Below are 27,847 nucleotides of genomic sequence, written 5' to 3' on the forward strand. Positions count from 1 at the left end.
AGATGAAGGCAAGATATCGACAGAAAATATGGGATTCAGAGAACACAGTAGAGTTAGTCAAGAAAAACTATAGAATAGATTTAATACATAGTTTGACTTTCTTGTACAACACACGTCTTTCACACATTCACATATAAAACATAGGCTTCAAATACAACAGTTTTCATTATCATCACATAAGTATAAAACATGGCCAAGCCATGAGATAACCATGACAACAAGAGAATGTGTAAGAAACAACATTGACATACATGACATTGACATGCACATCTATTGTTCCTCGTGTCTAGTCTGTTCCTAATGCGTTACATGCACCTAGCATCTTCTTAATGCATTACATGCACCTGGCGTGTTCCCAATGCGTTAGATAGCGTCTTCTTAATGCGTTACTTACTTAACCCTAACCCTGCGTTGCGTGTTCCTTATGCGTTAGACACTCCTCTTGTGTTCACTCCTCTAAGTGTTGACATGCGTGTAAACGTGTTCCAAACGCGTTACATAAATCCACCGTGTTCCAAACGCACTGTGTCCCTTAACGCGCGTTCCCCTCCCCCGCAGGTCTGAGCAACATCATCGGGATCATCGTGTACATCTCGGCCAACGCTGGCGACCCGTCCAAGAGCGACTCCAAGAAGAACAGCTACTCCTACGGCTGGTCCTTCTACTTTGGCGCCCTCTCCTTCATCATGGCCGAGATGGTGGGCGTGCTGGCTGTGCACATGTTCATCGACCGGCACCGCGAGCTGCGTGTGGGGGCGCGCGCCGCGGACTACCTGCAGGGCGCCGCCACCATCTCGCGCATCCCCAGCTACCGCTACCGCTACCGGCGCCGCTCCCGCTCCTCGTCCCGCTCCACGGACCCCTCGCACTCCCGCGAGGCCTCGCCCGTGGGCCTCAAGGGCTTCGCGGCGCTGCCGTCCACAGAGCTGTCCATGTACACGCTGCCCAAGGCGGGCCAGACCAGTCTGGACCCAGGCTCCACCTACAACTCCAACACCACCGAGAGGGACCACAACTTCCTGCAGGTCCACAACTGCATCCAGAAGGACCTGAAGGATGGAGCCAATCGCCGCACCACACCCGTATGAGAGAGAGACGGGGGGGGGGGGGGGGGGGAGACAGAGGGATGGGGATGGATGGAGAGGGAAGGTAGAAGAGAGAGAGAGAAAGAGATGGAGAGTGAGAGGTGAGAGGTATAAAGCGAGAACAGGGGAGAAAGAGAGATCAGAGGTTAGAGTTGAGGGATGGATCAGAGAAAGGAGAGCTTGAGACGAGAGGGAGGCAGATGGTGAATAGAGGGAGGGAAGGCTGAGGAGGAGGGGGGGAGTGTGAGCACCTGGGGTCCCCATAGAGGGGCCTCCACTGACCATGAGATGTGACTTTCCATTGTGAGAAACAAAACACACACCAACACAAACGGCAAGAAGAAAATGCAGAAAAAAAGTGAAAAATGCATGATTTTTTTCCTCATCTACCGTTGTTTAATGAATTTTGAATATGTTTGTAAAGATTCTAAGGGTGGGTGGAGGTGTAAGGAGAAGGCGGGGTCTGGGCGAGTCTGTGGGGCCTCTGATTGGCTGCCTCACGCACGTGTGCCAGATCAGGGGTTTTAACCCCTCCTCCCACTGGTGTGATTACGGTTGGTGATGTGCGTTTGATTCGTTGACACCCCCCCTCCTCCCACCACCCCAAATCACAAACCCACAGGCTCCAAATGACCCGCACCCCTCTCCCTCAACCCTCAACCCTCACCCGACTCTTTCTTCAGTTGCTGTTCCTTCCTGATTCCATCCTTTCTTCGCGTTAATACTGTGAACCATTTGTGCGGTTCAGAGTTTTTTTTAAAGGCAGGGAGCAATTTAAGGCCGCGAAAACGAAAACTCAAAACAAACACACGTAAAGTACAACGAAAACATATGAGTTGATATATGTATTGATTTTATAGACATGAATATATATGTTATATAAATCAAGTCTTGACTTCTCTGGTGCAGAAACATTAACTAGGAAAAAAAGACAACAAAAGACTTGCGTGTATGTGAAACAACGTGAAGTCTTCATCGAAACTGCTGAGGACTCATTTTGATTGGCCGGTTGCTGGCAGGAAGTAGCTGAGCACCCAGATGACTTGGCAAATGGATAATTGATTCATACTTGACATGTTATTACATACTTTTACAATGAATAAATAAAGGAATAATTAAAACACGTTATTTCACCTTCTGGGAAAGGTCCTGGCGGCCATCTTTGTTTGGACGTCAACGATTGGCATTGTTTCCCGCCTCGACTCGAAGGCGGTCAGAGAACAGAGAACTCTGGGTAATGGAGTTGATATTAAACAAACTGGACAAGCGAATGAAACGCCACAACCGAAACACTCCGATATGTGCAAGTGAGAGCGTGGCTGTTTGAGCTAAGGTGACTTGAACAAAAAACGAAACAGACAAAAAAAATGATTTACATGCATGCTAATCCAAATTACCCAATCTGCTTTTAGACGGAGCCAAATTGTATTCCAAGAGAATGGGATGTACGCAGGTGGTTGTGACAAAGCAGAACTTTATGTTAATGTACTGTGTCTATTTCTATCGTTTTTTTCGTTGGGATTGGGGTTGTTTGGGGGCGGGGCTTCATTCCGCTTTCCAAGTGAATCAATTCAAACTTTAAAGAACAAATAATTGTTGTTTTTTTAACGAAAAAAACTGGTCATATTTTTAAAGATTTGTTATTTCCGTTTTCATTATTATTTTAGTTTTTATTTTGAAATCTCGCACAGGCTTTCGTCTTACACATTTTAATTTTGCTTTTGTTTTCTAATAGTTTGGAGTTGTGTGGTTGTAAATGAGTATTTTAAAAGAGGAACAAAAAAGCCTCATGTCTTTCAAGGTGCCAAAACTGAATGATTCTGAACCTGGATGCATTAAGTCCTGACAATGAATAAAACATTGGAAACCACTTTCCACCTCCCCCCTGCGTGGTGTTGGAACAGAACCTGTGTCCATCATATGCTGAGATTTCAGTTAGCTCACAGTTAGCCCAGAGCAGCTTTACACCGCCTTGCTTTCTCTTCCATTCACTCATTTACATATTGAGAGAGAGAGAGAGAGAGAGAGAGATGTATTCACACTCAAGACTTTGTTATTTCAGGGGTAGAGTATTGTCGTTCCATTTATTTGTTTTGAATTGTATGATATGTAATGAGTTGCCCGTTTGGTAGGTACCCCTTACGTCCATACATAACAATTCCTGGGGTCAAATGGTTGCATGGAACAAGACTAGAAAAACTGCAAAAGGTGGAGTCTAACAAGTGGTCATATAGCCAACCAAGTAGAGCAATGCATTAACATTGCCAAGGTTAGGAGATTGATTCCCTCTATGCTATTCTACGATGCTTTGGGTAAAAGACTAAATGTCCACCAAACGGTATGTTATTGCTGTAATTGTGTTAGTGATGCTAGGTGATCCAGTCCTGGGATTTCCCAACATGAATAGATGAAGGGTTTCCTAGGAGCCAACAGAGGAGTGGAGATCTGTGCATCAGAAAACACAACAACAATCTGAAATGTTAATCTTAGAATACACTGGCAATATTGCTTGGTGTGATATAGACCAGCTGAAGAAAGATCTGGATTTGAAGCCCAAATGTCCACAGTCTATCTGTAAGCATCTGTGAGTTACTGTATCTGTGACTTACCCTTTTTCTGCTAAGAAAACATTGCTTTTACAGGGCTTCGTCGCTCCCTTTTCCGGTCAGATTTGTGTTCGCAGCCAGCCATTGGTCCTTCAACCTGTTTCAAGGCTAAACTGCAAAAACCCAGAAATACTTCTTACAAAATCGAAAATGTTGTGTTTGGAAAGACAAAATGGCCAGTTTGTGTCCAAAATGAAACTCTGCATTGGGCTTCAGCCACCAAGTTTGTGCAGGGTGCTCAGTCACAATTGTCAAACCTTTGAAAGTCCCCTACCTGCAATTTCTCAACAATACCACATGAATGAATAGGTCAAATAAGTGATCACAGTGTGATATGTGTTAATATTTGCTATATGTAAACTAAGCTATGCGCATATGTAAACAGGGACTACAAGGACAAAGAGACAGTAGTAAACTTTAACAAACAACCCACACATTGCAGTGACTGTATTTTACCCTGTGTAAATCTGCATATTCGACAGCAGTTGGACAGCCAATGATAACACACCAACTTCAAGTTTGTTAGTAAGTATACTAGGGCATTTAGGGTCTTTCTCAAGTTTCTCGTGAGCCAGCGGAAAGTGTCAGACACGAGAACTAGATATTGTGACTATGAGGAGGTTGACTGAGAAAAGCCTTGAACGTGGACAGGTGACCACCACTCATGGTGCCTTGTGCACTACTATGGAGGGATTTGATTTCACAAGGAGCTTGAGTCCATGGTTTCAGGCAATAGGCTGGTGTTAATGGTATGATTGATGCAGGTTTGGAATCGAATCTGAATCGCAGCGACGAGGCATAATGAGTACACGTCGCCTGCAGGTTGAGCCACCGTTCTGCACCGTACCCTACTTTACCCATACTGAAAGTATATGATGGAATAAAGTATGATCTTAAATAGGAAGAGTTACATGCCTACCTCCACATTAGCGCCTGTCTTCCCAATCTGCAACTGTCTTCCATTGTAATCTCTCTTGATTAGTATTCTCTCAGTTCTCTCCCTACCTACCTACCTCTCTCTCTCTCTCCTTCTGTTCATGGGCATACTCTCTCGATCTCACTTCCTCCTCTCTCTCACTCCCTCTCCATGCCACTCTGACTCCCTCTGTCTCTCGCTCTCATCCGTTCTTTAGTCACCGGTCTGCTCACAGCTCCTCTCATTCCTTCTTTCCGGGTACCTGCCACCTACACACGTACACAGGCACGCACACACACACACACACACACACACACACACACACACACACACACACACACACACACACACACACACACACACAAGCACACACACAAGCACACATACACACGCACATGCACACAGACATGCTCGCACGCACATGGGCACACATGTAGCCACACACACACACACACACACACACATTGACAGTCTGTTCGCTGTGTACATTTCTACTTGTTGAACATCTGGAGTACATTAGCTGCATTTCCCAAAGGTGCCTTTATAATTCACATATTCATGCAAATATGTGCATGGTAAATGAAATACAATTGAATGTATATACATAGGCCTATGTAGTGTCCCACAGAATGTTCCTTTTACTCCGCCCCACTCTCCTCCCTCACCCCCCCTCTCCCCCCCTCCCCATGTAATGATCACAGTGGCTGGCATGTCTCTCTGCAGTACTGCTGTGATCAGTGAGGAGTGGGGAGAGAAGAGGTGGGGGAGAGAGAAAGAGAGAGCACTGGGAGGTGGAACAGTTGGCAGCAATGATCTTCAGTCAGACCGCTGAACCATCGTCGCCCCCCTCTGGCCGGGAGGTTATAGGACAGGCTTTATGTTTATTTCCACAGTAATAAGTTCTGCCTTGGCACACAGTTTGGTTTTGCTGCGATGACCTTGTGTGGAGCGATGCTCAGCCAGCACGGTGTTCTGAATACTGATAGCCGCAGCCTAGAAAACTCTGCTTTTAAATAGAGGGGTTTTTATTTTGTTGGCACGTGCATCACACGCTACATTGTTATTTGTTACATGCTGCGCAATTGAGGATGGCCGAAGTTCAAACATTTCAAACATTAAATTATTTATTGACTCGTTTTTCTATTATGCATATCAACTTTAACTTGAGTAATAGTTTTACTACCGGTTGGACCAACTTGGTGCTATCTTGATGTGTTAAGACATTCCGTGTGCCCAAAATGATTTAACTCTCTCGGGCAGTATAGTCTAGGATGGCTAGGCCGTACGATACAGAACTTTTTTTAGTAGTTGTTGTGCAGCTTATAAGGAGGCTAGCAGGCTGGGGCTTATTTAGTAGTTGTTGTGTGGCCTATAAGGAGGCTAGCAGGCTGGGGCTTATTTAGTAGGTGTTGTGCGCCCTGTAAGGAGGCTAGCAGGCTGGGGAGCAGATGCTGGGTTCTGCCTTACCTGCAATTAGCACACTTTGTAGGTCAGGGGCGGTTAGAGGCAAGGGAACACGCCGTGCTAAAGAGAGCTAGACAGACAGGAAGGGGGCGAATTCAAAACAGAGAGGGGATTAGGCGGAGGCCAGAAGGCTTATTTCATTTCAATGTATTTTTTTTATGTGTGTGCTTAATTAATTCCAACGATGCTTATCTGACTCAGATAACACTAACAGTATTTTACTTTTCCGATTTTTATTTCTCAGTTGGTTGCTGAAGAGAGATCAAACACTGCTTGCTGCTGAAGATACACATGCAGAGACACAGTGTGAAGAGAAGACATTTAATTAGGAATGAACACAGGAGTAACAGATGGGAAATGGGAATGTTTTACACAGGAAAGAAAGGAAGGCAGAGGGCAGGCAAGGACAGGAAGAAGAACAAGGAGAATGGCCATAGTGAGCAGACACACAGGCTTTAGGATACATAATGCAAACCCGCATTGGTTCTCCGCAAACCATGGATTGGAAGCTGTTTCAGACCTAATGCAGTTACCTTCCAAAAGCTAAATTAAGTCAAAGCCAAGTCGAAGGACTAAACTATAAAGATACAGTATTAAAGGGATAATGGAAATGAATAAAAAAAAAGATTTTCATAATAATCCACATTCTGAAAAAATGCAACAAAACAAGAAATCGCCATTGAAGGGTTGTTGGTTTGAATCCCACATTGTGTGTTTGTGTGCCGGTATGGTAGTTTAGGCATTAAAAGCTGCCCCTCCTCCTCTTTTGTGCCAGTTAAGGGCTAATGATATCTTAATAAAACTGATTTATGCATGGCTCTTCATCGGATGAGTCTGTGTATATTGGATTCCCAGTGGCATGGTTCCCAAAGTAGACACACAAACTGACACAGATACACACACGCACAGATACCCACCCATGGGCACACCTTAACAGAAAGACATACACACACACTTAATTTCTGTTTCTCTGATTCTCTGCTTCATTTGATGCTGTTTTGAATAAACAATGGACAGGGGAATATAGAAATGCCTGGACGAAGGAGGGATGTATTCACGCCATATATATAAAAATTTCATCAATTCAATAAATGCAACCAGTCGTAAAAAATGTGAAACAGTCAGGCCAGAAGTGGGAGGTCTCTAGGAGGTCTATGCCGGTGTGTGGAGGCTGCGGATGGTCTCTCTGCGTTCCTGGTAGAGAGCGTGGAACGCCCGGGCAACGCTGTGGAACGGAGCCTCACAGTTCTCCATCTCCTTCTGCGCACACACACACACACACACACACACACACACACACACACACACACACACACACACACACACACACACACACACACACACACACACACACACACACACACACACACGATTAAAATTATAGTTCTTGAATTTCCATCAACATTTTTCTATGCATGATTTTGTGTGTGTGTGTGTGTGTGTGGCTCACTGCGGAGGTCTCGTGGTAGTCCAAGCCCTGGCTCTGAGCCCACTCCTGGGCAACGGTCGTCTGGACCTCCCTACGTTCTGATAGGTCAGACTTGTTACCAACCAGGACGCCTGCATCACACACACACATTCACACACAGCATGCATCCACAGAAATGCACAAAGACACACACACGCACACGCACACACACACACACACACACACACACACACACACACACAGAGTTAATGACAGCATTCTGGTGCCAACAATGTTTGCCTGCCTGTCTTTATGTGTATGGGTGTGTCTGTGTATCCGTCCATCTTTCTTTCTGTGTGTGTGTGTGTGCGTGTGCGTGTGCGTGTGTGTGTGTGTGTTCATGTTTGTTTGTTTATGTTCGTCCATATGTATGGGTATTTAGTAGTGTATGTCTATGTGTATGTGTCGGCTCCTGGGTGGACGTCCCCCCACCTGGGACCTGCATCCCCCTGCAGTGGGCCCGCACCCTGTCCATCCACTGGGAGCAGCTGTCGAAGGACTGCTGGCTGGTGAGGTCGAACAGCACACACACCACCGAGGGCTGACCCCACTGCAGCAGGGTGAAGGGTGGGGTGAGGGGCGGACAACACATTGAAGAGCCCGAGCTAGATACGTACATTTCAGTTCAACTCAGGTACCCCCTTTGTCCACCAAAAACCACAAATGTATTTCTTTGTATTTATCTTTTTCTTTGTATTTCTTTTTTTTTGTATCTCTTTTTTTTTTTTGCATCGTTAGGATCTTGGTATGATTGTAGTGACTGAGGAATTATGTCATAATTTTTGTTCTACAGCTTCCTGCAAGGGTTGGTTGAGAATCACCGGTGGTAGTCTGACTTCTTATCCTGTGTTGGCTAACCGTACGCTGCGCAATGCCCTACTTGTTTTGGTTACCTACGCTGAACTGTTGAACCCTTAAATTATGATGTATAAAGTCATCTTTTGAACCGTTAGTGCCCTTTGGTTGAGGTGTAGTTTGAGTTTTTTTCCACCAGGTGTCCTCAGTTATTCTCTCGTTATTAGTGTGGTTGCAAAGCAAGCCAACCTTTTGTGATTGATATTATTCATATTTTGATTATTCTTCCGCCTAATTTGGGGAAATTATCTCATTTTTCAATTTTTAGGGACTAACACCAAACCACCAAAGTCAGGTATATACACTTCATATTTAATAATTGTTTATAATATTAAAAGTTCATAAGGAAAGTGAATAGGGCAAAAAGCCTATAATCAACCATTCCAAACGTGAAGCCACAGAGTTGCCAAATGAAATACACATATGTAAACCGGATGTAAGTAGGTCTCCAAACGGTTTGGTACCGTGTGAGTTATATATGACTCTATAACTCACGGTCAAACCTAAACGGCTTCACCCTGCGCCCTGTTTTATGTAAGTTTCTGAAACTTGGTATCCAGGCCTTATCTGACATGCTGAATATTTTTGCCTCAAGAACCCATAAGGTCCGTCTCGATATATATTCTGTACCATCTATCTTTCTCTTCCATTTGGTATACATGCTCCTCAATCATACCTGACCTGGTATTATTAAAAATATATATTCTGTAGAAAATACCGGATTTGTGGCCGAGTTATGCACAAATACGATTATTTAAATGAGCCACCATTATTCAATCAATAACAAGTCCGCTTCAGAGTACCACAGAGATCTAAAATATGGTGGGCCGATCAAGAACACCCCTGTTGGGTAATATGGGACATTTTGTGTTGATTGCTTAAAAAAATTCAGAAGTCACAGTGTCAATTTAAAATGACCACTTAGCATTTGTTTACAAAGCATTTTTTATAACGTAAGTCGATTGTGAAAAACGCTGACGTCAACCATTCCAAAGGTGAACAACTCAGAGTTGTCGAAGTTGGATTACTTATAGAAACGGTGCATAAGCAGGTCTCCAAAAAGTACAGGGGGGCTGACAGGGGGTCTATAACTCCCAATCAAACAAAAACGCTCAGACACATTATTCAATCATTCCCAAATCTGCTTCAAAGTGGCCCAGGGACTTGAAACTTGGCATGCTTGCTCAATAGCCTTGCTACATTTACATTTACATTTCAGGCATTTAGCAGACGCTTTTATCTAAAGCAAGTTACAATAAGTACATTTGTCAGAAGAAAGAGAAACAATATATCGCTGTCAGTACAGTAAGGGTGTTCATAGAACAAAGTGCCAAGCACTGACAATTGTCAGGTTAACCCCTTTCCCGTATACAACAAAGCTAGCTAGGATAAGATGCTTCACCATGCTAAGATGTATTTTTAAGTGCAAGGACGTACAACATACAATAAGTGCGTACATTAAGTGCCAGAACATAAAACCTACAATAAGTCCGTAAGAGGGGTGTGGGGGGGTTGATGGGTAAGAGGGGAGGCTATGCAGAGTTCTAGCATTAGCATGCTCACAGAATATTGCCCATACGATAGGGTGACCAGACGTCCCCAGTTTACGGGGACAGTCCCTGGCTACTGCTGTCCCCGGAAATGTCCCCGGTTTTCACTGTGGCTGAAAGATCCGAAATTGGATCTTCCCCCCCCCTCCCCCCAGTCAACAACTCTGCCAGCCCGTACCCCCCCCCCCCCCCCCGTTTAGAAAAACGTCTTAGTTTTTCTATGACAAAAACACTACATGTTTGGAGGTTTTTACACCGCTGAACCGAAAATGTCCCCGAAAATGTCCCCGAAAATGTCCCCGGATTTTGGATTTTGCTCAGGCAACCATTTGCTTCAGAAAATGCACACGGACATGGTTGTTTTTATACCTGTGTTAATTATTTAATTGTGTCCACTTATGTATTTAGGTCTTCAGTTGAGTTTAAAACTTGTCATTCCTGTCATTCCTTGTTATCAGTTTCCCTGGCTTTCTGCTGGAGACTTTACCTGCCTTGACACTGAGTTAGCTTTGTTATTGTTATGTTATTGTATTGCAGTTAGTTAGTTCGTTGGTAGTAGTTTTGTGGCCTATGTTTGGTAAGCTGCTCTTTTCATATTGCTCTCTATATATAATGTTGGATTAAAGACCTCTTTTTTCAAGACTTTGACCTGCCTCCGTTTTTGGATCCTAACCTTGAACACTTTGAATAAGGTTATAGGACAATTTGGGATGGGGCTTGCTCACCAGCTGATCGACGCATCATTGCCTTGTTTGGGTTACACTCAAGCACATCTAACTGTTATAACAGCGTAGGGAGACAGGGAACATACCATCTTCTCACAGAAGTCCTGGAATATTTCCTTCCCAGCAGAATCTATAATATACAGCTCCTAGAAAGAGAGAGATGATTATATTGTACAATTTCACATCAATCTGGTTTGCATCATATGGACAACAGAGGGATAGACAACAGATAAGCACATGTATGGATAGCTAATTGATCCCAAATAAAATGCTGTTTTTCCAGTAGCATACAGACTCTGATGACAGAGGACACATACAACACACTGGTAGTCTAGATGGGGTTGGTTTGGCGTAGTGTTGTTCGTAGAGGCTTACCACGCTGTCTGTGGTCTCGGGGATGTTGACACACTTAGTGTGAAGCTCCACTCCTGTCGTCTAATTAAACCAAGCAGAGGTTAGAAAAGGAAGAAATAAAACATGGAGCCGTTAGGATTTCTCTACGTTAACTTGGCCAGAACTTTTGCTGTAATTATTAATCTCAATGGCCATAAATAAAACCCTAGGGAGGTGCATTGTATACAGTCTGTCTATATGGCTATAAACCGTATGCGCTAATACACAAAACAATCCTACTCTACAGCATAAATACTATGTAGTTATACTCGTGGGAATATATCACATGCAAAAAGCATTAATTTCTAGTAGAAGACTATATATATATATAATATATAAATAATATATTCAGATTGAAGAGAGAGAGGGAAGAGGAGAGAGACAAGAGGATCGGAAAGAAGAGAAGAAAGCACAGAGAAGACGATAGTGCACATATTTGGCTTTTCTGATTTATGTGGAGGAGTGGAGAACCATGGCCGTCGCATAAAACCTCCACAGTTGGTTAGCTCCGGCACTAGGCTGATGTATCGCTCTGTGACTAGACTCAGTCAGAAGGAATTAGCGGCTTGGCTAGCTTGAAGCAGCTTCATTGACCGCATTACTTGTGGCTACATCATCAGTCCATACATCATTCCTCCTTGTTCTGAAGCTAGCGGGGGAACACAGCTTCACAAACACTGTCCTACACCCCAACCCCCGATCACACCAGATAGGATGAGCGTTGGAGTGTCTGGCAGTAGTAGGACGCTACACCAGTTGCATGCTTTTTACACTCAGATAACACAGTAGTATTCCATCATAGGAAATATTCACCCACAACCCTACAATTGAATTGTTTGCTTTAAACCCAAGAGGTGTTGGAATGGGTTTTTAAATGCCTGCTGCGGCTTCCTGAGATTGTGTGTCTTCCCACAGCCAATGAGCAATGAGCGCCGCTTTGATCTCAACAGATCAGCCAGCAGAGTATGACCATCAACACCAGTGATGTGACTGCAGAACCACAGCGCAGGGAATCGCAACAGACACATACCCACGCACACACACAACCACATCCACACACAAACATACACACTGCGGTCCTGGCTAGGCCTGGTCTTAAGAGGGGGAGAGATGCATGAGACCTGTCTGATGAATATCAATGAGAGAGAGATATTAGCAGCCGATTGGCCGGGATAGGGCTAACGGGCCGATCATGAGATGATAGGAGGACAGGAAGGTTCGTCCCAACCCTAACCCTAACCCTCTAACCCTAACCCTAACCCTACACTAAAAACACAGGAGACATCAGCGGCGGTTTCACAGTAAAGCCCAACCGGACAGGGTTAATACACCAGCTCACAGGCTGCAGCCTCTGTGTGCAGCCTGAGTTTACAACTCTGTCCAAAGAAGCACTTGAAACTAGGAAGTGAACCTCATCCTGAGTCTTCCAGTGGAAACTCAATGTTGATAGCCGAACGTGCGCCACATAACGTATCATCAGCATAAGTTAAACAAAGTTAAACTTTTGTCTCTCCACTTTTTTGACACAAGCTGTCCCATCGTCCTTTGCGCCACACATTGACATGTACAATATAGGTATTTTCTTTGATACCGGCGTTGTACAATAACAGCCATGGTGACACGCATTCTGACCACTGGTCAAAGCTTATGGAGCTCTAGGCTTACGGTGCCTGCTATACCCTTGGGAGTGGAGAACTTAACGGTTGGTGGCCATAAGCCTGTGGAGCTCAGGAAAACACCATAATGTGGAGGAAGTGTGTGTAGGCATGCATGCCAATGCTGATGTGTGTGTGTGTGAGAGGGGAGGTTTACCTGTGCTAGTGGCGATTTAATTATTGATGTTGATGTGACCCTAAAAAGCCCAATACAGCTGACTCAGCATGTGCTGCACATGCATAATTATGTAGCTGCACACACACACACACACACACACACACACACACACACACACACACACACACACACACACACACACACACACAATCTAAGGTAGTGACTAGCCTGTGCAGAAAAACTACTTACTCTTAACAAAACACTGCCTTCTAGTGGTGACAAGGAGCCATCACAACCTAATCCCCCCACCTGATCATCAAACATAGGAAGATGATTGCAATCCATTGCGATCATCTTGAAATCCAACAAATCCAACATGTGATATATAGTGGACAATAGCTTTGACAGCTTCTGCCTCCATCCAACCGCCTTGAGATGCTACATCAGCAAACTTATGTTATAAAGAGAATCACTCCTCCTCAAAACACTGTGAACAAGTTCAAGAAACTCATCCAGGACCTGGACCCTATCAAATCTAGCAGTCTGCTTTCGGAGCAAGATAGTGATGAGTAAAAGTACTGGGTTTGATCCACAACATATATAGATAGAACTATCTATAAGAACAAGATGTATTACCCATACCTGCTCGTTAATGGCATCTTTAATTCCTGTTTAATTTAATTCCGGATTTCATTAATGTCCTAGCAGTCAAAATAATGCATGACAGACAATGACACTTATATACTCATATCATTGTTTCTGAGTGTGTAGAGGTAATGACGTCGTGCCAGATAACATTTACTTTATCCAACATAGCCCTGGCTCTCTCACCATACTGTAGTTCTTGTGGAAGTGTGCCCCATCGCTGCTGAACATCTGCGATAGGGCACTCTTACCCACCGCCGCGTCGCCTGCACACAAACACACAGCACAGTCACAATCTAGTCCAGAAAAATGATTGCAGGTTGAAATGGTTGAACGTATAGTAGTGTTAGTTATCTTTAATCATAAGGTAGGCTAAAGGTCCTCGTGTACCCTTTGATGTTGTAGTAAGACAATTCAATAACAATAACAATATCGTTTCCAAGGTTGTACTATTTCCCATCGGGGAGTTCAGTTCATAAGAGACAGATAAGGGGCAGCTTTGCGCATAGAACCTGCAACGCAACGTACCTAGAAGCAGGCACCTCGCCCTCAGCTTCACCATTTCAACCGACGACTTCGCAACCGCTACACTTACGAAGTTCTACCGTTGTTTTTCACGGGCTTCGAGGTCTTCCGTGTGCCTCCGCCTCGGCAACATGGATACGACGCGTTTCCTAGCAACCATTCGTAACGCAATCTCACTGGTCCCCCCAGCGAGTACGTACATCTGAGCCCGGCTGCTATTGGCTACGTGTAACAACGTAATGAGAGACGACGCAGATGACGTCGACGCTAGTGGGCGTAAAAAAAAATCAAAACGTTTTTTAACAAATACTCTCACCACAACCTGAGATATGCAAGATCATTTCTACAATTTCTTAATTCAGCGATACTAGATCATTTACTACACGTACACAACACACAACATGGTTATCACGCAACATTTTTCTTTCCTTTGATGTGTTTTTGTGAAACTTATCCTTCTGCAAATCCGTTCATTGTTTGATCCTCTTATTGTTCAAATTCAATAGTAGCTCAAAGGTATATCTCTTTCCATTCAAGGATTTATGTATGGACCGCCCACATCCTCAAATTATATATATGAAAATTATTCTTATTATATAGAATACACATGCAAGTGATGCAGAGAAGCGTCCCTAATGTGTAGGTTAGCCGTTCAGAGCACACCCGTGCTCCCCCTCCTTCCCCCTCCTCGTCCAGTCCTTATCCCTGATTAGACTCAGAGGAAGAGAGAGAGAGAGAGAGAGAGAGAGAGAGAGAGAGAGAGACACATCCCATCACAACCATATCACAGCTACACTGCTTCCCAGTATAGTGTAACGCTGCGCGTAGGCATCGATTTAATTTTAAAAGCTATAAGGTGGCGTAGCGGCAAGGTGTGGTGCACCAAGGACACGGACCCACACCACCACCACGATCTACACACGATAGCGAATCCTCGCGATTGGTCCCCTTCAGTCGGCGTCGCGAAGAGACGAGACACACACCCCACACCCCTTCGCCTTTGAAGCAACGGCGCTCCGGAGAGAGGCAAAGCCAGAAGAGCCAGCGCCGCTATGGAGGGCATGCAGGCATACGGAGCGGGCAAGGCCGGAGGGGCGTTCGACCCCGTCACCTTCTTCCAGCAGCCGCACACCGTCCTCCGCATCGTGTCGTGGGTAAGTGCACTCACCTGGAACGTGGAGCTTATCTCATGATATTGAGTACCCCCTCCCCCCAGACACCACAAACCCTAACCGTTGGGTAAAGGACATCGAGGAAGAAACGTAAAGAATAATATCATTTTCCTTTTTTCTAAGCATTTGACACGTGAGGATATTGCATTATTTAAATAGACAGGCGAGGTAAAGGTGTAGGCCGCCTAGTGCACGCACCAAATTGAGAAGTTGTTTACATATCTGTACCTATTCTGCAAGCAGTATAATGAATCAGTTAAGTTGTTTATATGCCTGTCTCTGATCTAGTATTATTATATATTCCATGAAGCACATTAAGATCAGGGCAATAGCCAAGCTACAAACACAATATCCATAGAGGCACACTTGGCTAGGAGATACAGGGTTGGGCATACAGATGTTGGAGATATCATGGATATGGAAGAGCATATGGAGTTTGCAGGCTTTTATTATTGTATTATAATAATTATTTGGTATTTACCAGACGAAACCAGACTAAGTAAAATAGAAAAGCTCTAATGGAGTGTTTAATTCCACAAGAAGGGAACAATTACAAGCACACTATCCTACAGCATAGCAGAGAGTGTGGATTGGTGAAATACATGAAGTCTATAGTTTGGTTTTTTTCACCATGAGAAAATGTTGTAGCGTATTAGATGGCTTAGTGCATTCCTGCCCTGGTCATGTGGTCACATGACATCACATGATAAAGTTGGGTCGGTTGATAGATCAGTGGATGGAGGGAAAGAAATAAGAAAGTAAAGACATAATAGAGGCATGGTTTTCATGGAAGAGAGAGCTAATCGGTGTGTACATAGTGATCTTAAATCACACACACACACACACACACACACACACACACACACACACACACACACACACACACACACACACAGACAGGTCCCATTTTTATTGCCTATGTGCTACAATTCATGCCAGGAGGTTTGTAGAGCTATTTTTGGTCCAGGCATGCATTGAGCCTGGTACGCTGGTACACATCATGCAGTGCACTCTTGATGTGTACACACAACATAGGGCTTTGACCTCAAAACAGGAGAAAGCAAATGTCTGGTCACAATGACCATATGCCAAACTAAATAAAAAAGGCATTTTTCAGCCAATGAAGCAAGCTTAGCTGAAAGAGAGGGTAAAGAAAGAGGCATAGAGAAGAGAACTAGAGATAGGGATGGAGATATAGAGGGATAGAGAGGACATGGAGGTTAATCACCATCCACTCCTAATGTATTCTGCTCACATTACATACACAAACCTAGATAGATATACAATTGACGCGCACCAACGGTAGCCTTTATCCCAGCTGCTGATGCTGCTGCTGCCATGGCGACAGCTGCAATCAAATCTCCTCAAACCAGACAAGCATGTGGCTGCAGCCAGAGACACACACACACACACACACACACACACACACACACACACACACACACACACACACACACACACACACACACACACACACACACACACACACATACATATACAAACCCCAATAGTGACAATTAAGGCATTTATAAGAATCCTGAAAACAGGTCTTGTCATCTTTGTTTTGAGAACTAGAGAGAGCAGGGCTTTCACACTGCCAGGGTTAGGAGTTTACTTCCCCGTCTAGATCAACTGGTAGAGTATGACATAAACACTGCCAGTGTTAGGAGGAGATTGATTCCCTGTCTACCTCAACTACTAGAGCATGGCATAAACACTGCCAGGGTGAGGTGCGCAATTTCCTTCCTAGCTCAACTATAGATCAAGGCATTAACACTGCCAGGGTGGGGGATTCGCTTCACAGTGGGTCCACCACCCCACCATGCTAGGATATACCTATTGTAATTGTACCTATTGTAAGACACCACCACCAAGTGGAATACACAAGCATATGTGAATGTACACTCCCCCCACCAGTGGACTCCTCCCGTGAGGTCTGAAGCTCTGTTAGGTCTTGTTCTCCTGAACGTCCCAGGAGGTCTTCATGGTGGGAAGAAGAGCTGCATTGGCTTTTCCGTGTTCATTGTTTGAGCACACTGGGTGTTGTCGTGCCGCGTGCTGCTGCTGCTGCGTCAGCCTATAGGAACACGTATTCAACACCAGACAGGCGGGGCACCATCCTGTTTGGAATTTGCTTACAGATGTTGTAAGATGATCCAGGTGTGCAAATCCAGCACCATGCAAATGACACAGTAGTAAGTGTACTTGTTAGGTGTCGGGTTACTGCAGAGATTGTTGTTTGAGATGTTAGATTATATATATTTTGATTTATAATGAAGTAGAATTTATGTCCCCCGAAACAACACCTTGTGTTTGAAATGGGTACTGCAGTCAAAAATCTAAAGAGATCAATCAATCAAGAGAGTGGTCTCTGCCAACCCCATTCTCCCAGGCTCACGCAGGTTGCCAGGTTGAGAAACCATTCTGGGCTCTAAGCTTTCTGCATCAAAGCAACTCTTAAGATTGACATGTGTTTTAACACAGCTCTGGTCATGGAGCTTTTTCGAAATAGGTTTTTAGGGCAGGTCCAGATCTACTACAATCTCAAGTGATCCAGTGTGTTTTCTTGCTTTTATTGCTGCAGCAGGCTATCTTTGTGTGTCAATGTGTTTCATATCTGGCAACCCGGGGCACCCTGAGTAGTGTGAATCATAGTGAATCATTACACACAGGCAAATACAAAAACAAACGTTCAGACCCCGAACAGAAATATCAAAGGTCTATAGCATTGTTGTAGAATCCAGTATTTCGACTTAGCATCTTCCCTTATTCTCTGAAACACACACACACACACACACACACACACACACACACACACACACACACACACACACACACACACACACACACACACACACGGAAAGCATCTCCTGGAGATTTATGCTTTTCATGTGTTATTAGTAACTGGCTAGCTTCTTCTAGTCACAAGATCAGGACCCCTCGTGGTGCCCTTCACAATGCCTGCTTTCATCAGGCCACCACATGCTCTGTCTGCAGGCTCCTGGAGCACTTAAATGCCTGGGCTGAACTGTGTGTGTGTGTGTGTGTGTGTGTGTGTGTGTGTGTGTGTGTGTGTGTGTGTGTGTGTGTGTGTGTGTGTGTGTGTGTGTGTGTGTGTGTGTGTGTGTGTGTGTGTGTGTGTGTGTTATTAAGCTGTTTCAAGAGCACATGTCACATGATATCACATCACATGATACTTTCGGCCTCTGTTATTCTTCGCCTCCATCATTCTGCTCATGGAGGAGACTCTAGCGGAGAACCAGAGAGGGGACCACGAGAGAGTCTATTGCCCCTGTAGCGATGATGAGGTCACCGGGTGAACTGAGCTTGATGTATTTCCGTGTGTTTTAAACCAAAGATGTGTATGTGAGTCATCTTGCCAGTCTTCCATTGTTTGTTGGTGTCAAGCCTCTAAAGCGATCTTACTGGCACAAACAGGTGCTCGTTAATTATGAATGGAATTAAGGAGCCACCTCAATGCACATTGTATGCGGCCATTGAGTTGCAACCAATGAGGTTCCTTGGAGAAAACTCCAAACTCGCGTACTGCAACCTATGTCACTTTCCACTCACTCATCCGCCTCAGACCAGAATCAAGCCAAGGCTTTGAAATACTACTTCCAATTCTATACTACTATTTAGCAATTTGGTAATTTACAGCGAATTGTCATTGAAATGACAACCACTTATTACCAAAGACGACACCTTTGGCGATAAGTGGTAATCTGACTTTGAAGATGTGTCACTACCGAAACCCAGCACGTTCCATTCATAATATTGCAAATGCAAGGGCTTTCCTCAGTGGGCGATCGGCTCAATCCCCATTGTGTAACCCTACTCCGCAGATAGTGACTTAGCAGACATTTATTCAAATGAAAATCCTTTGACACTTTGAGACGGCTTATCAAAGCCAGCGACCTGGTAAAAGGGTACATTTAATCCCAGATGGGAAATTCCCAATACGTACAGGACATAAGAATAAGAATTAAAGAGAGGTTAACACAGTATAGTCACAGTGATTAGAAAAGAGAGAGAATCACTGACGCCCCAACGGCTACTCTTACAGTCACTTTTCTATATCACCATTCTTAGACTGCCTGCTTCCTCTTCTGACTAGCCACTTCTGCAGCAGCCCCAGGTGTGTGTGTGTGTGTGTGTGTGTGTGTGTGTGTGTGTGTGTGTGTGTGTGTGTGTGTGTGTGTGTGTGTGTGTGTGTGTGTGTGTGTGTGTGTGTGTGTGTGTGTGTGTGTGTGTGTGTGTGTTTGAGAGAAGCAACATGCACACAGAGAGGGAAATGGGGAGAGAGAGAGAGAGCCAGAGTGAGAGAAAGAACAACATGAGGGAGGGATGATTAGCCCTGTCTAAAAATAGTTCCATGTCCGCAACCCCTGTGCCCTTTCCTCTCTTGCCTCCTCCATCCTCCTCTCTCTGTTCCTCCTCTCCTCATTCAAGTCCCCTCTACTCCTCTTTCCTAGTATCTCATTTCCTCTCCCCTTTCCTCTCTCCTCTTTCCTCTTTCCTCTCGTCTCATTTCCTTTCCTCTTTCCTCTTTCCTCCTCTCCTCTTCCCTCACATATCATTTCCTCTATTTTCCTCCTATCCTCTTTCCACCTCTCCTCTTCCCTCACATCTCATTTCCTCCTCTTTCCTCTCTCTATCCTTTTTCTATCTCTCCTCTTTCCTCATCATCTCTCTAATTTCCTCTCTCATTCTCAAGCTTTCCTCCTAAACTCTCTTACCTCTGCTTGTGTCCTTACCTTCTCTTCTCATTTCCTCTCCTTCCTCACCCTCTTATCAGCTAACACAGTGTGTGTTCAAACCTTCCATTGTGAATGTGCCATTGCGTACAAGCCCGGGGGACATCAGATGGTGCATAAGCCACTATAAATCAAGCTTTTATAGTAGAGGAGGCGAACACTGCAGAGGCTACTTTTTCATTGTATATTTTTAGATTTGTATTATATTGTTAACTGTTCACATTTCATGTCTTATCTTTGTTTCTTATTTAACTATTTGTGGTCTGGCGTACTTATGGTAGTTATATTATTATTTCTCTCTCTCTCTCTCTCTCTCTCTCTCTCTCTCTCTCTCTCTCTCTCTCTCTCTCTCTCTCTCTCTGCCATTCTTCATCTCTTACTTTAGCTGTCACTAAGAGACATTATGACCAAAGTGCTTTATTATGTCTGTGTGGCAGAGAGGAAGTAAAGTATGATGTTGCCATGGCAACAGGAATTAATAAGAATATTAATTCCTGTTCCTTATCCCGGCACCGAAACAAAAATATAGTTTGATATAGTTATAGATTGACCGAGTGTAAACATTCAAAACAAACAACAAACACAACACACATACTGTGTGGATTACATCAGGCCTTCCCAAAGACTTTGGGTCGAGGGTCACCTGATTTGCATATGGGTCGAGGGAATTTCTGTTTCATAAGCTATCGATTGTTGATGATACATTTCTGATTGAAGGTGCTTATATTTGAGATTGGTAAAGAGAGGGAGCTCACATATAGCTGACGGATGGCCATGCCATTTCTATCAATTTCCGTTAAAAATAAGATTTAGTGTGGGTTTTTAATCTCTCAAAAAGTCCTGTATATAAACAGCAGAGTGATTCGTACTCACCACCAGCACGTGAATGGCATGATGCACATATGTTCACTAGTTGATTGGGTTAAAACATTACAACAGTAATTAACTTAGAGAGGAGAAATAAAAGGACCCATAGTAGATTAGAGAGAGAGAGAGGAAGGAAAGGGGGAGAGGGGGATGCCCACAGGGCAGGGATGGAGAGAGAGAAGAAGAAGAGGTTAGAAGCTAAGTGGAGAGAAAGATCGAGAGCACAGGAATGTCAAAGAGAGGAAGAGGTGTGTGTGTGTGTGTGTGTGTGTGTGTGTGTGTGTGTGTGTGTGTGTGTGTGTGTGTGTGTGTGTGTGTGTGTGTGTGTGTGTGTGTGTGTGTGTGTGTGTGTGTGTGTGTGTGTGTGTGTGTGAGAGTCATTAGAGCAACCTGTCCTTGTGAAAAGCCGCATTTTATTGTACTCTAATCATACATCACTCAAACGTCGCACACTGAACACCACACTCTTGCACACACACTATCAGTAAGAGACGGGGTCAAATGATAAGTTACATACAATAGTGCACGTCTCATGTGGACACAGGTACAACACCAAATCTTCAATATGAATTATGTTCTCTCTTCCCCCCCCCCCACCCAGCTGTTCTCCATCGTCATCTTCGGGTGCATCGCGAACGAGGGTTACATCAACCGACCCAACGAGGTGGAGGAGTTCTGCATCTTCAACCGCAACCAGAACGCCTGCAACTATGGCGTGTGCATGGGCTCTCTGGCCTTCCTGTGCTGCCTGGGCTTCCTGGCGCTAGATGTCTACTTCCCCCAGATCAGCAGTGTCAAGGACCGCAAGAAGGCTGTGCTGGCCGACGCTGGGGTGTCTGGTGAGTGGGGGGGGGCTGTGACTTATGGCACCTTCCCAGAGAGATTGTCAGTTCAAACCCCTGCGTAGTCTGTGGTCTACGTGTTTGTAATCCATGAGCATGCCCCCCCCCTGCCCCCGACATGCTCATTATTGACCTCATAGGTTGTATTTGGGTAAAAGCGTCTGGTAAATACCCAATTAGAAAATGGTCATAGTAGGTCTGTATTATCGCTGGCTCCACCCATACGTTGGCTGTTGGAAAGCAAAAAAAAAAGGATGCGGGAGTGTCAGCATTTTGGAACGTCAGCAACCCCTGGTGTTGGAGAATGATGGATTAGGGATAAAGCGATAAGGGATTTAGATTAGGTTAGGGTTTTAGCTTAACAAGCAGTTTTAGCGTCACCTCTAAGAGCCTTAGCCTATTGTTATGGTTAAGTTAGTATTGTTGTAAAGTTTGGCATTAAATGCCCAATGGTGTACTATGATATTTTTAAGCTTTGGTAAAACAGCCAAAAACAAGTTGGCAGGCTACTAGGACAGGGAATCGTTCTATATTGTATTGTTAGCAAATTGTTTACTATCAGTCATGCCTGCTTTTGGTATAATTCGATAGATAGACCCTGCGTAGTGAGGTTGGGTCACTGCAAGTGCCGACAGTAAATTGTCTTCTTACTCCTACTTCTACTCAGTCTTTTGGCAGATACTTTTATCCTAAGTGACTCACAGTGCATTTAGATTGTTATTAAGGAGCTGGTAGTGGGGAGGGAATCTTGTGCTAGTGTAAGATTGTAGCAATCAACTTAAAAGAGAATTCCGGTATTTTGAACATTAAGCCCCCTTTCTGGTTTGTCTAGGATGAAATAGAGTGGTTGACACCGAAATTTGGACTATTGGTCCTGTCTCAGGTATTTGGCTCATTTAGAATCGCCCCTGCCTGCTTCAGAATGGCTGGCTAAGGGCATTCACAAACCTGTCCTTAAAACAACCCTAAAAGGGGGCTCAATGTTCAAAATACCGGAATTGTCCTTTAAGTTGCACCGAAGAAGAAGCCCAATGTACTAAGATAGATACAGCTGCTGACTATTTTAATTGGCTGACTCTTCCTATGGTTGAGTGGGCTAAGCCACTGTTGCTAATGCTGGCATAAGGAATAAGGAGGAGAGTTCAGGTCCAGTGGAGGCAAACCTGGTTGAAAGCTTTCGAAGTACGCCAACATCAGGGCAAGCATGCGTGTTACTGTTGGAGCAGAACCTGAACACATGTTTTATGTTGTCACTTCCTTTTTCTATTGTCAATATCCACTCAGGATGATTTTCATCCTGTAAACAATCTAACATTTTAACGGCGTGATATACACAAGATTTGTCAAAAAAAAGCCTGCACAAAACAGCTGGTTCATCATCTCTCTCTCTCTCTCTCTCTCTCTCTCTCCCCCCACTTAGCCTTCTGGTCCTTCATGTGGTTCGTCGGCTTCTGTTTCCTGGCCAACCAATGGCAGGTAGGCAAGGTCGAAGACAACCCCCTGAGGGAGGGGGGTGACGCGGCACGTGCCGCCATCACCTTCGCCTTCTTTTCCATCTTCACATGGGTAAGCAGGGCGGTTGCCTGGGGCACGATGCCACTAGTTGAAGACCGGTAAATAGCAAGAAAGTACGCTTACAATCAAGCCACAGGGCAATTGCCACGAGGGCCATGCCCAGTGTTGGGAACGTTACTTTTAAAAAGTAATTTGTTATAGTTACTCACTACTTGTTCCAAGAAGTAACAGAGTTAGTAACTGAATTACTCTATAATAATAGTAACTAGTTACCAGGGAAAGTAACTATTTGCGTTACTGTAAAAAAATAAGTTGCTATATGTCAAAGAATTTGGATTTTTCTAAGCAGTTTTCACAAGTCAGTTGAAATGTGTAGAACAGACAGGTACTTGTACATAACCTTTGATATTTATTGCACATCAACAGACAGCAAGAGGTTTATCCTGCAAGTAAACAACCTGTACTTCTGAGATGCTTCATTAAATTAGAGTTCCAAAATTACTAAATTAGAGAGGTGTGTGTGTGTGTGTGTGTGTGTGTGTGTGTGTGTGTGTGTGTGTGTGTGTGTGTGTGTGTGTGTGTGTGTGTGTGTGTGTGTGTGTGTGTGTGTGTGTGTGTGTGTGTGTGTGTGTGTGTGTGTGTGTGTGTGTGGCGCGCGCGCGCAATGGCTCCGATTGGCTACCATGAAACATGACTCTGCCTTAGCCAATCATTATCGCTTATCTCGTTGTTAACCGACCCGGCCTTCTCACTAGCAGTTTGTGTGTGGAGCCAGGGGTGCGTTTCGGATTACACAGTTTATTCAATCAATTCATAGTAAAGCACCGCATTTAACTTTCAGTAACGGTAACAGCTTTATAACGAACGAAACAGTAATTAGTTAGATTACCCTGTTACTGAAAAAATAACGGCGATACCTAACGCCGTCATTTTAAACGGCATTATTACAAACATTGGCCATGCCACTAGCTAAAGTACCCACCCACACAAATAAAATAAAGAAAAACATAACACTCTGATGTCTAACCCAAAATGGACAAAAACTGCAACCAATATTTTAATTACTCATTACACATATAAAGGGCACACTTTGCATATCTTCCAGATATGTCTTGCCCTGAGCTGTGGCTGCGGGCTCTGTACGCATACTGGCTAATGTTATCAGGCCCGTCAGCCCATCAGGTATACCAGATCGGTATTTTGTATCGACTGACAGGAAGATGGCTATATCTGTAATAAAAAGTGCTAACACTGCAATTCTAGTAAGCTGCCCCCCTTGTGCGGTGAATTCCCCCCCAGGCAGGGAGCCCAGACTCTGGGGAGGGCTGGTGCTGTACTTCCCTGGAGGGTGTGTGTGTGTGTGTGTGTGTGTGTGTGTGTGTGTGGGTGTGGGTGGGTGTGGGTGTCAGAGGTGAAATGTGTGTGTCAGAGGTGAAATGTGTGTGTGTGTGTGTGTGTGGTGGTGTCAAGGCTCGGAACAGTTTCTACAAAATAAATGCCTAAACATTTCTAATTTGTCTTTTAGATTTTCCATTTTCCATTCATTCTTATAAAGGGTAAACAGCATGGATAGCTTGGCTTCCAGCAGCATATGAAAACAAAACAGTAGTGCCTACCTCAGAACATAAAATATGAATTGTTATTTAAACAACCTCAACAAACGCATGCATAGATCAGCAACATATGGCAAAGAGAGTTTTTTAAAGATCATCCTATCAACACGAAATCAAAGTGTGACTGGGCTTTTTATCTCCCAGTTGTCTTTAATTAGAATTAATATGGTCGCTCTGTAGCTGCAGACATCCACCTGTATGTGTCTGGCTCCATGTCAATTTGTTCTGTTGTTGTGTTGGATATGGCAGATTGTACTGTCTGGGCAAAATATGTGTGGGAAGTATAAGTGTAAGGTCAAGCACCTTAAAGACGTTCATCTACCACAGAGAAGGGAGTCCTAAATCTGCTTAGGAGTTTCGCTATAGCTGTGGTGCCTGAAGGTTAAGAGACAGAAGTTGTCCATAGGCGCCCGACCTGTAGTGAGGCGCTCTGCGTCCCGACGGTGTGCCAAGTCATCTCAGACGGTGTGGGAGTCACTAAAGTTTAAGTGGATATTTTCCACACTTTAATTCCGCTATATACGCCATTTGTAATTTATTTCAGTTCACAGTGCGTTCCACCGTGGACCCTGTACCGAGTAGCTCAATACAAATACATGCACCCTTTCAGCCCTAGCGTGTATGTGTGTGTAGGTGTGTTTTAGAGGATGCCATGTGTGTATTTGCATGACAATTCATCGGCGTGTGTGTGTGTGTGTGTGTGTGTGTGTGTGTGTGTTTTTTCCCAGGGTGCTCAGGCCTTGTTTTCGCTGGAGAGATTAAAGAACGTGTCGTTTGAAGAGGAGTACAACAAGCTGTTCCCCTCCCAGCCACACCCCCCTATGATCTAACACATATGTACACACCCTACTAACACACACGTACACACACAAATGTACACATCTTACTAACACACACACAAGCAAGCACACACACATGTGAGCAACAAACACACTCAGGTGCCTACACACACACACACACACACACACACAGATATTCAAGTGTGCCCCTTGCACGCACACACACACACACACACATGCACACACACTCCGAGCTGCACTGATTACTATGGTATTGCACTTGGTTGTGGTAAAACTATGAAGAGTAGTCAACATCGACTCTTTCATAAGAGATCTCAACAGCTTCATGATGCCTGGAGTCCAAATTAAACTTCTGCATAGACACCAACACCGTGGGTAAACCGTATGTCTCTGCGCCACCGGCTTAGCTAATTTATGATGGAAGACTTGAGTAGGTTGCATAAATGGAAAAATTGCTGAATTTTTTGGCAGACTTTGGCACTTACGAGCAGTGATGCAGAACCATCAGATATGATTTACTTGATAGATCCCAAACAGGTAATTCTGGTCTATGCAAGTCATAAGGTTGAGACACACGGTAAGCTACGGCTGATCTTCGACACAGAAGTAGGATTTATTCCTGAGCCTGGCTGTGTTTTGCTTTAGAAAACCCACCAATTTGACATTGGCTTGTGTTCCTGGGTGGTTTCAGCGAGGCCTATATGTAGGTGTGCTGGAATGAGGAAATAATTACTGCCTGGATGTAATGTTGCCATGGGGATGGGTTGTACACCTGTTTCATTAAGCTACCAATGTTTTATGCATTCTCCAATAAATGTTTTATTACTTTATAAACGGTGAAAGTGCCCTGCTAAACTGCCTCCCCCTGCAACTTTATAAGCTGTTTGCTTTTCAAATTCAGTCGCTTGAATATCTGATCATAGATAAATATTAATATTTTCCCAAACAAAAACAGGAAAGTAAAGTTTAAAAAAATCTATATTTTATAGGTCTTTCTCCTTTTAGATTAACAACTAATCATTAGGTAAGACCAATTCGTGTCTGATAAAATCTTTGTTTTTTTAATTAACCTGCTGACTTACCATTTACACCCTTTTGAAAAAAATGGTGTGCGAATAGACAATATTGTTGCAAGACCTAAACACCCCCCAACCTCCATTCTGTCTCCATGTACAGATTCCAAAGTCAACATATGCTGATAACCAGATAACCTCAATTCTGCCTGCCATACATTTGAAACCCCTTGGTGTTCAGACGCACCCTTCCACAGATCAGTGTTCAGGGTGTGTGTGTGTGTGTGTGTGTGTGTGTGTGTGTGTGTGTGTGTGTGTGTGTGTGTGTGTGTGTGTGTGTGTGTGTGTGTGTGTGTGTGTGTGTGTGTGTGTGTGTGTGTGTGTGTGTGTGTTGTACCTCTGTATGAAAAATACCCAAATGCTATCTCCACAACATGAGCTATAGAGCTGATTCTCTGGAGGGATGCTGTGGGAGGTCCAGATGAAAAGAGAGATCCTGTGCTTTCTCTCTCTTATTTGTGTCTGTGTTTCTATACTAACGTTGCCGCGGCTTGTCTCGTGACGTCCATTACGCTTCACTGTGTTTTCCAGACAATAACTAATCTGATCTTGCTTCTCTCGTTTGTCCTGTCTCGCTCGCTCTGTCCTCTCTCCCTTTCATCCACTTTCATCCACTTCCTACTGCCAATTTCTCCATCCTCCCCACTGCTCTCTCCCTCCTTCTCCCCGAATCACCTCATCTCACCCCAACCTCTCCTCTCCTGCTTTTCTTCCTCTAATTCTCCTCTGTCCACCCGTCCACTAACATCCCTCCTTCCTCTCCCCTATCTATCTATCCATCTATCTATCCATCCATCCACCTACCACCCAACCACTCCCCTCCGCCCTCGGACCGCTCCCCAAGGCGGTGCAGTCGTTCCTGGCCTTCCAGAGGTACAAACTGGGGGCAGACTCGGCCCTTTTCTCCCAGGACTACGTGGACCCAAGCCAGGACGCGTCCGGGGCCCCCTACTCCTCCTTCAGCCCCGGAGACGACCAGGAGAGCCCAGAGGCTGCGGGACAGACCAGGGGTGAGGCGGGCTTCGAAGGCGGAGACGGCTACCAGCGTCAGGACTACTGAAAACAGACCGTCAGGGGGGTCATAGGTGTTTGGGATTGGGGGTGTAGTTGTTGGGGTTAGAAAAAAAATGGATATGGGATTATATTTAATTTGACGATGGGGTTGAAAGGGGGGGGGGGGGGGGGGGGGGGAACTCGCGCTAA

General features: G+C 44.5%; 3 protein-coding genes across 3 annotated transcripts in view; 2 read left to right on the plus strand and 1 right to left on the minus strand.

Annotated features, from left to right (window-relative positions):
• Positions 1-1,088, plus strand: part of cacng2b (calcium channel, voltage-dependent, gamma subunit 2b) — a gene marked incomplete at its 3' end in the record, with an annotated part of 39,905 nt that extends 38,817 nt beyond the window's left edge. The window contains exon 4 of the mRNA XM_084465074.1: positions 559-1,088. Coding sequence (XP_084321200.1) covers positions 559-1,088 — 530 coding nt within the window. The remainder of the gene's footprint in view (positions 1-558) is intronic.
• A 5,261-nt stretch (positions 1,089-6,349) lies between these two features.
• ift27 (intraflagellar transport 27 homolog (Chlamydomonas)) lies at positions 6,350-14,132 on the minus strand. The gene is made up of 7 exons (XM_084465550.1): positions 14,009-14,132; positions 13,667-13,746; positions 11,045-11,104; positions 10,756-10,815; positions 7,972-8,089; positions 7,522-7,631; positions 6,350-7,331 (listed from the first exon to the last, which is right to left on the minus strand). The coding sequence occupies exons 1-7, from the start codon at positions 14,040-14,042 to the stop codon at positions 7,224-7,226; spliced, it is 570 nt and encodes a 189-aa protein (XP_084321676.1). The 5' UTR covers positions 14,043-14,132; the 3' UTR covers positions 6,350-7,223.
• A 597-nt stretch (positions 14,133-14,729) lies between these two features.
• syngr1b (synaptogyrin 1b) lies at positions 14,730-27,493 on the plus strand. The gene is made up of 4 exons (XM_084465928.1): positions 14,730-15,159; positions 21,403-21,640; positions 23,064-23,209; positions 25,500-27,493. Exons 1-4 carry the CDS (start codon positions 15,058-15,060, stop codon positions 25,599-25,601), a joined length of 588 nt encoding a protein of 195 aa, XP_084322054.1. The 5' UTR covers positions 14,730-15,057; the 3' UTR covers positions 25,602-27,493.
• Positions 27,494-27,847: the final 354 nt, after the last annotated feature.

Source organism: Micromesistius poutassou, assembly GCF_964030765.1.
Source record: "Micromesistius poutassou genome assembly, chromosome: 3".
Classification (NCBI taxonomy): domain Eukaryota; kingdom Metazoa; phylum Chordata; class Actinopteri; order Gadiformes; family Gadidae; genus Micromesistius; species Micromesistius poutassou.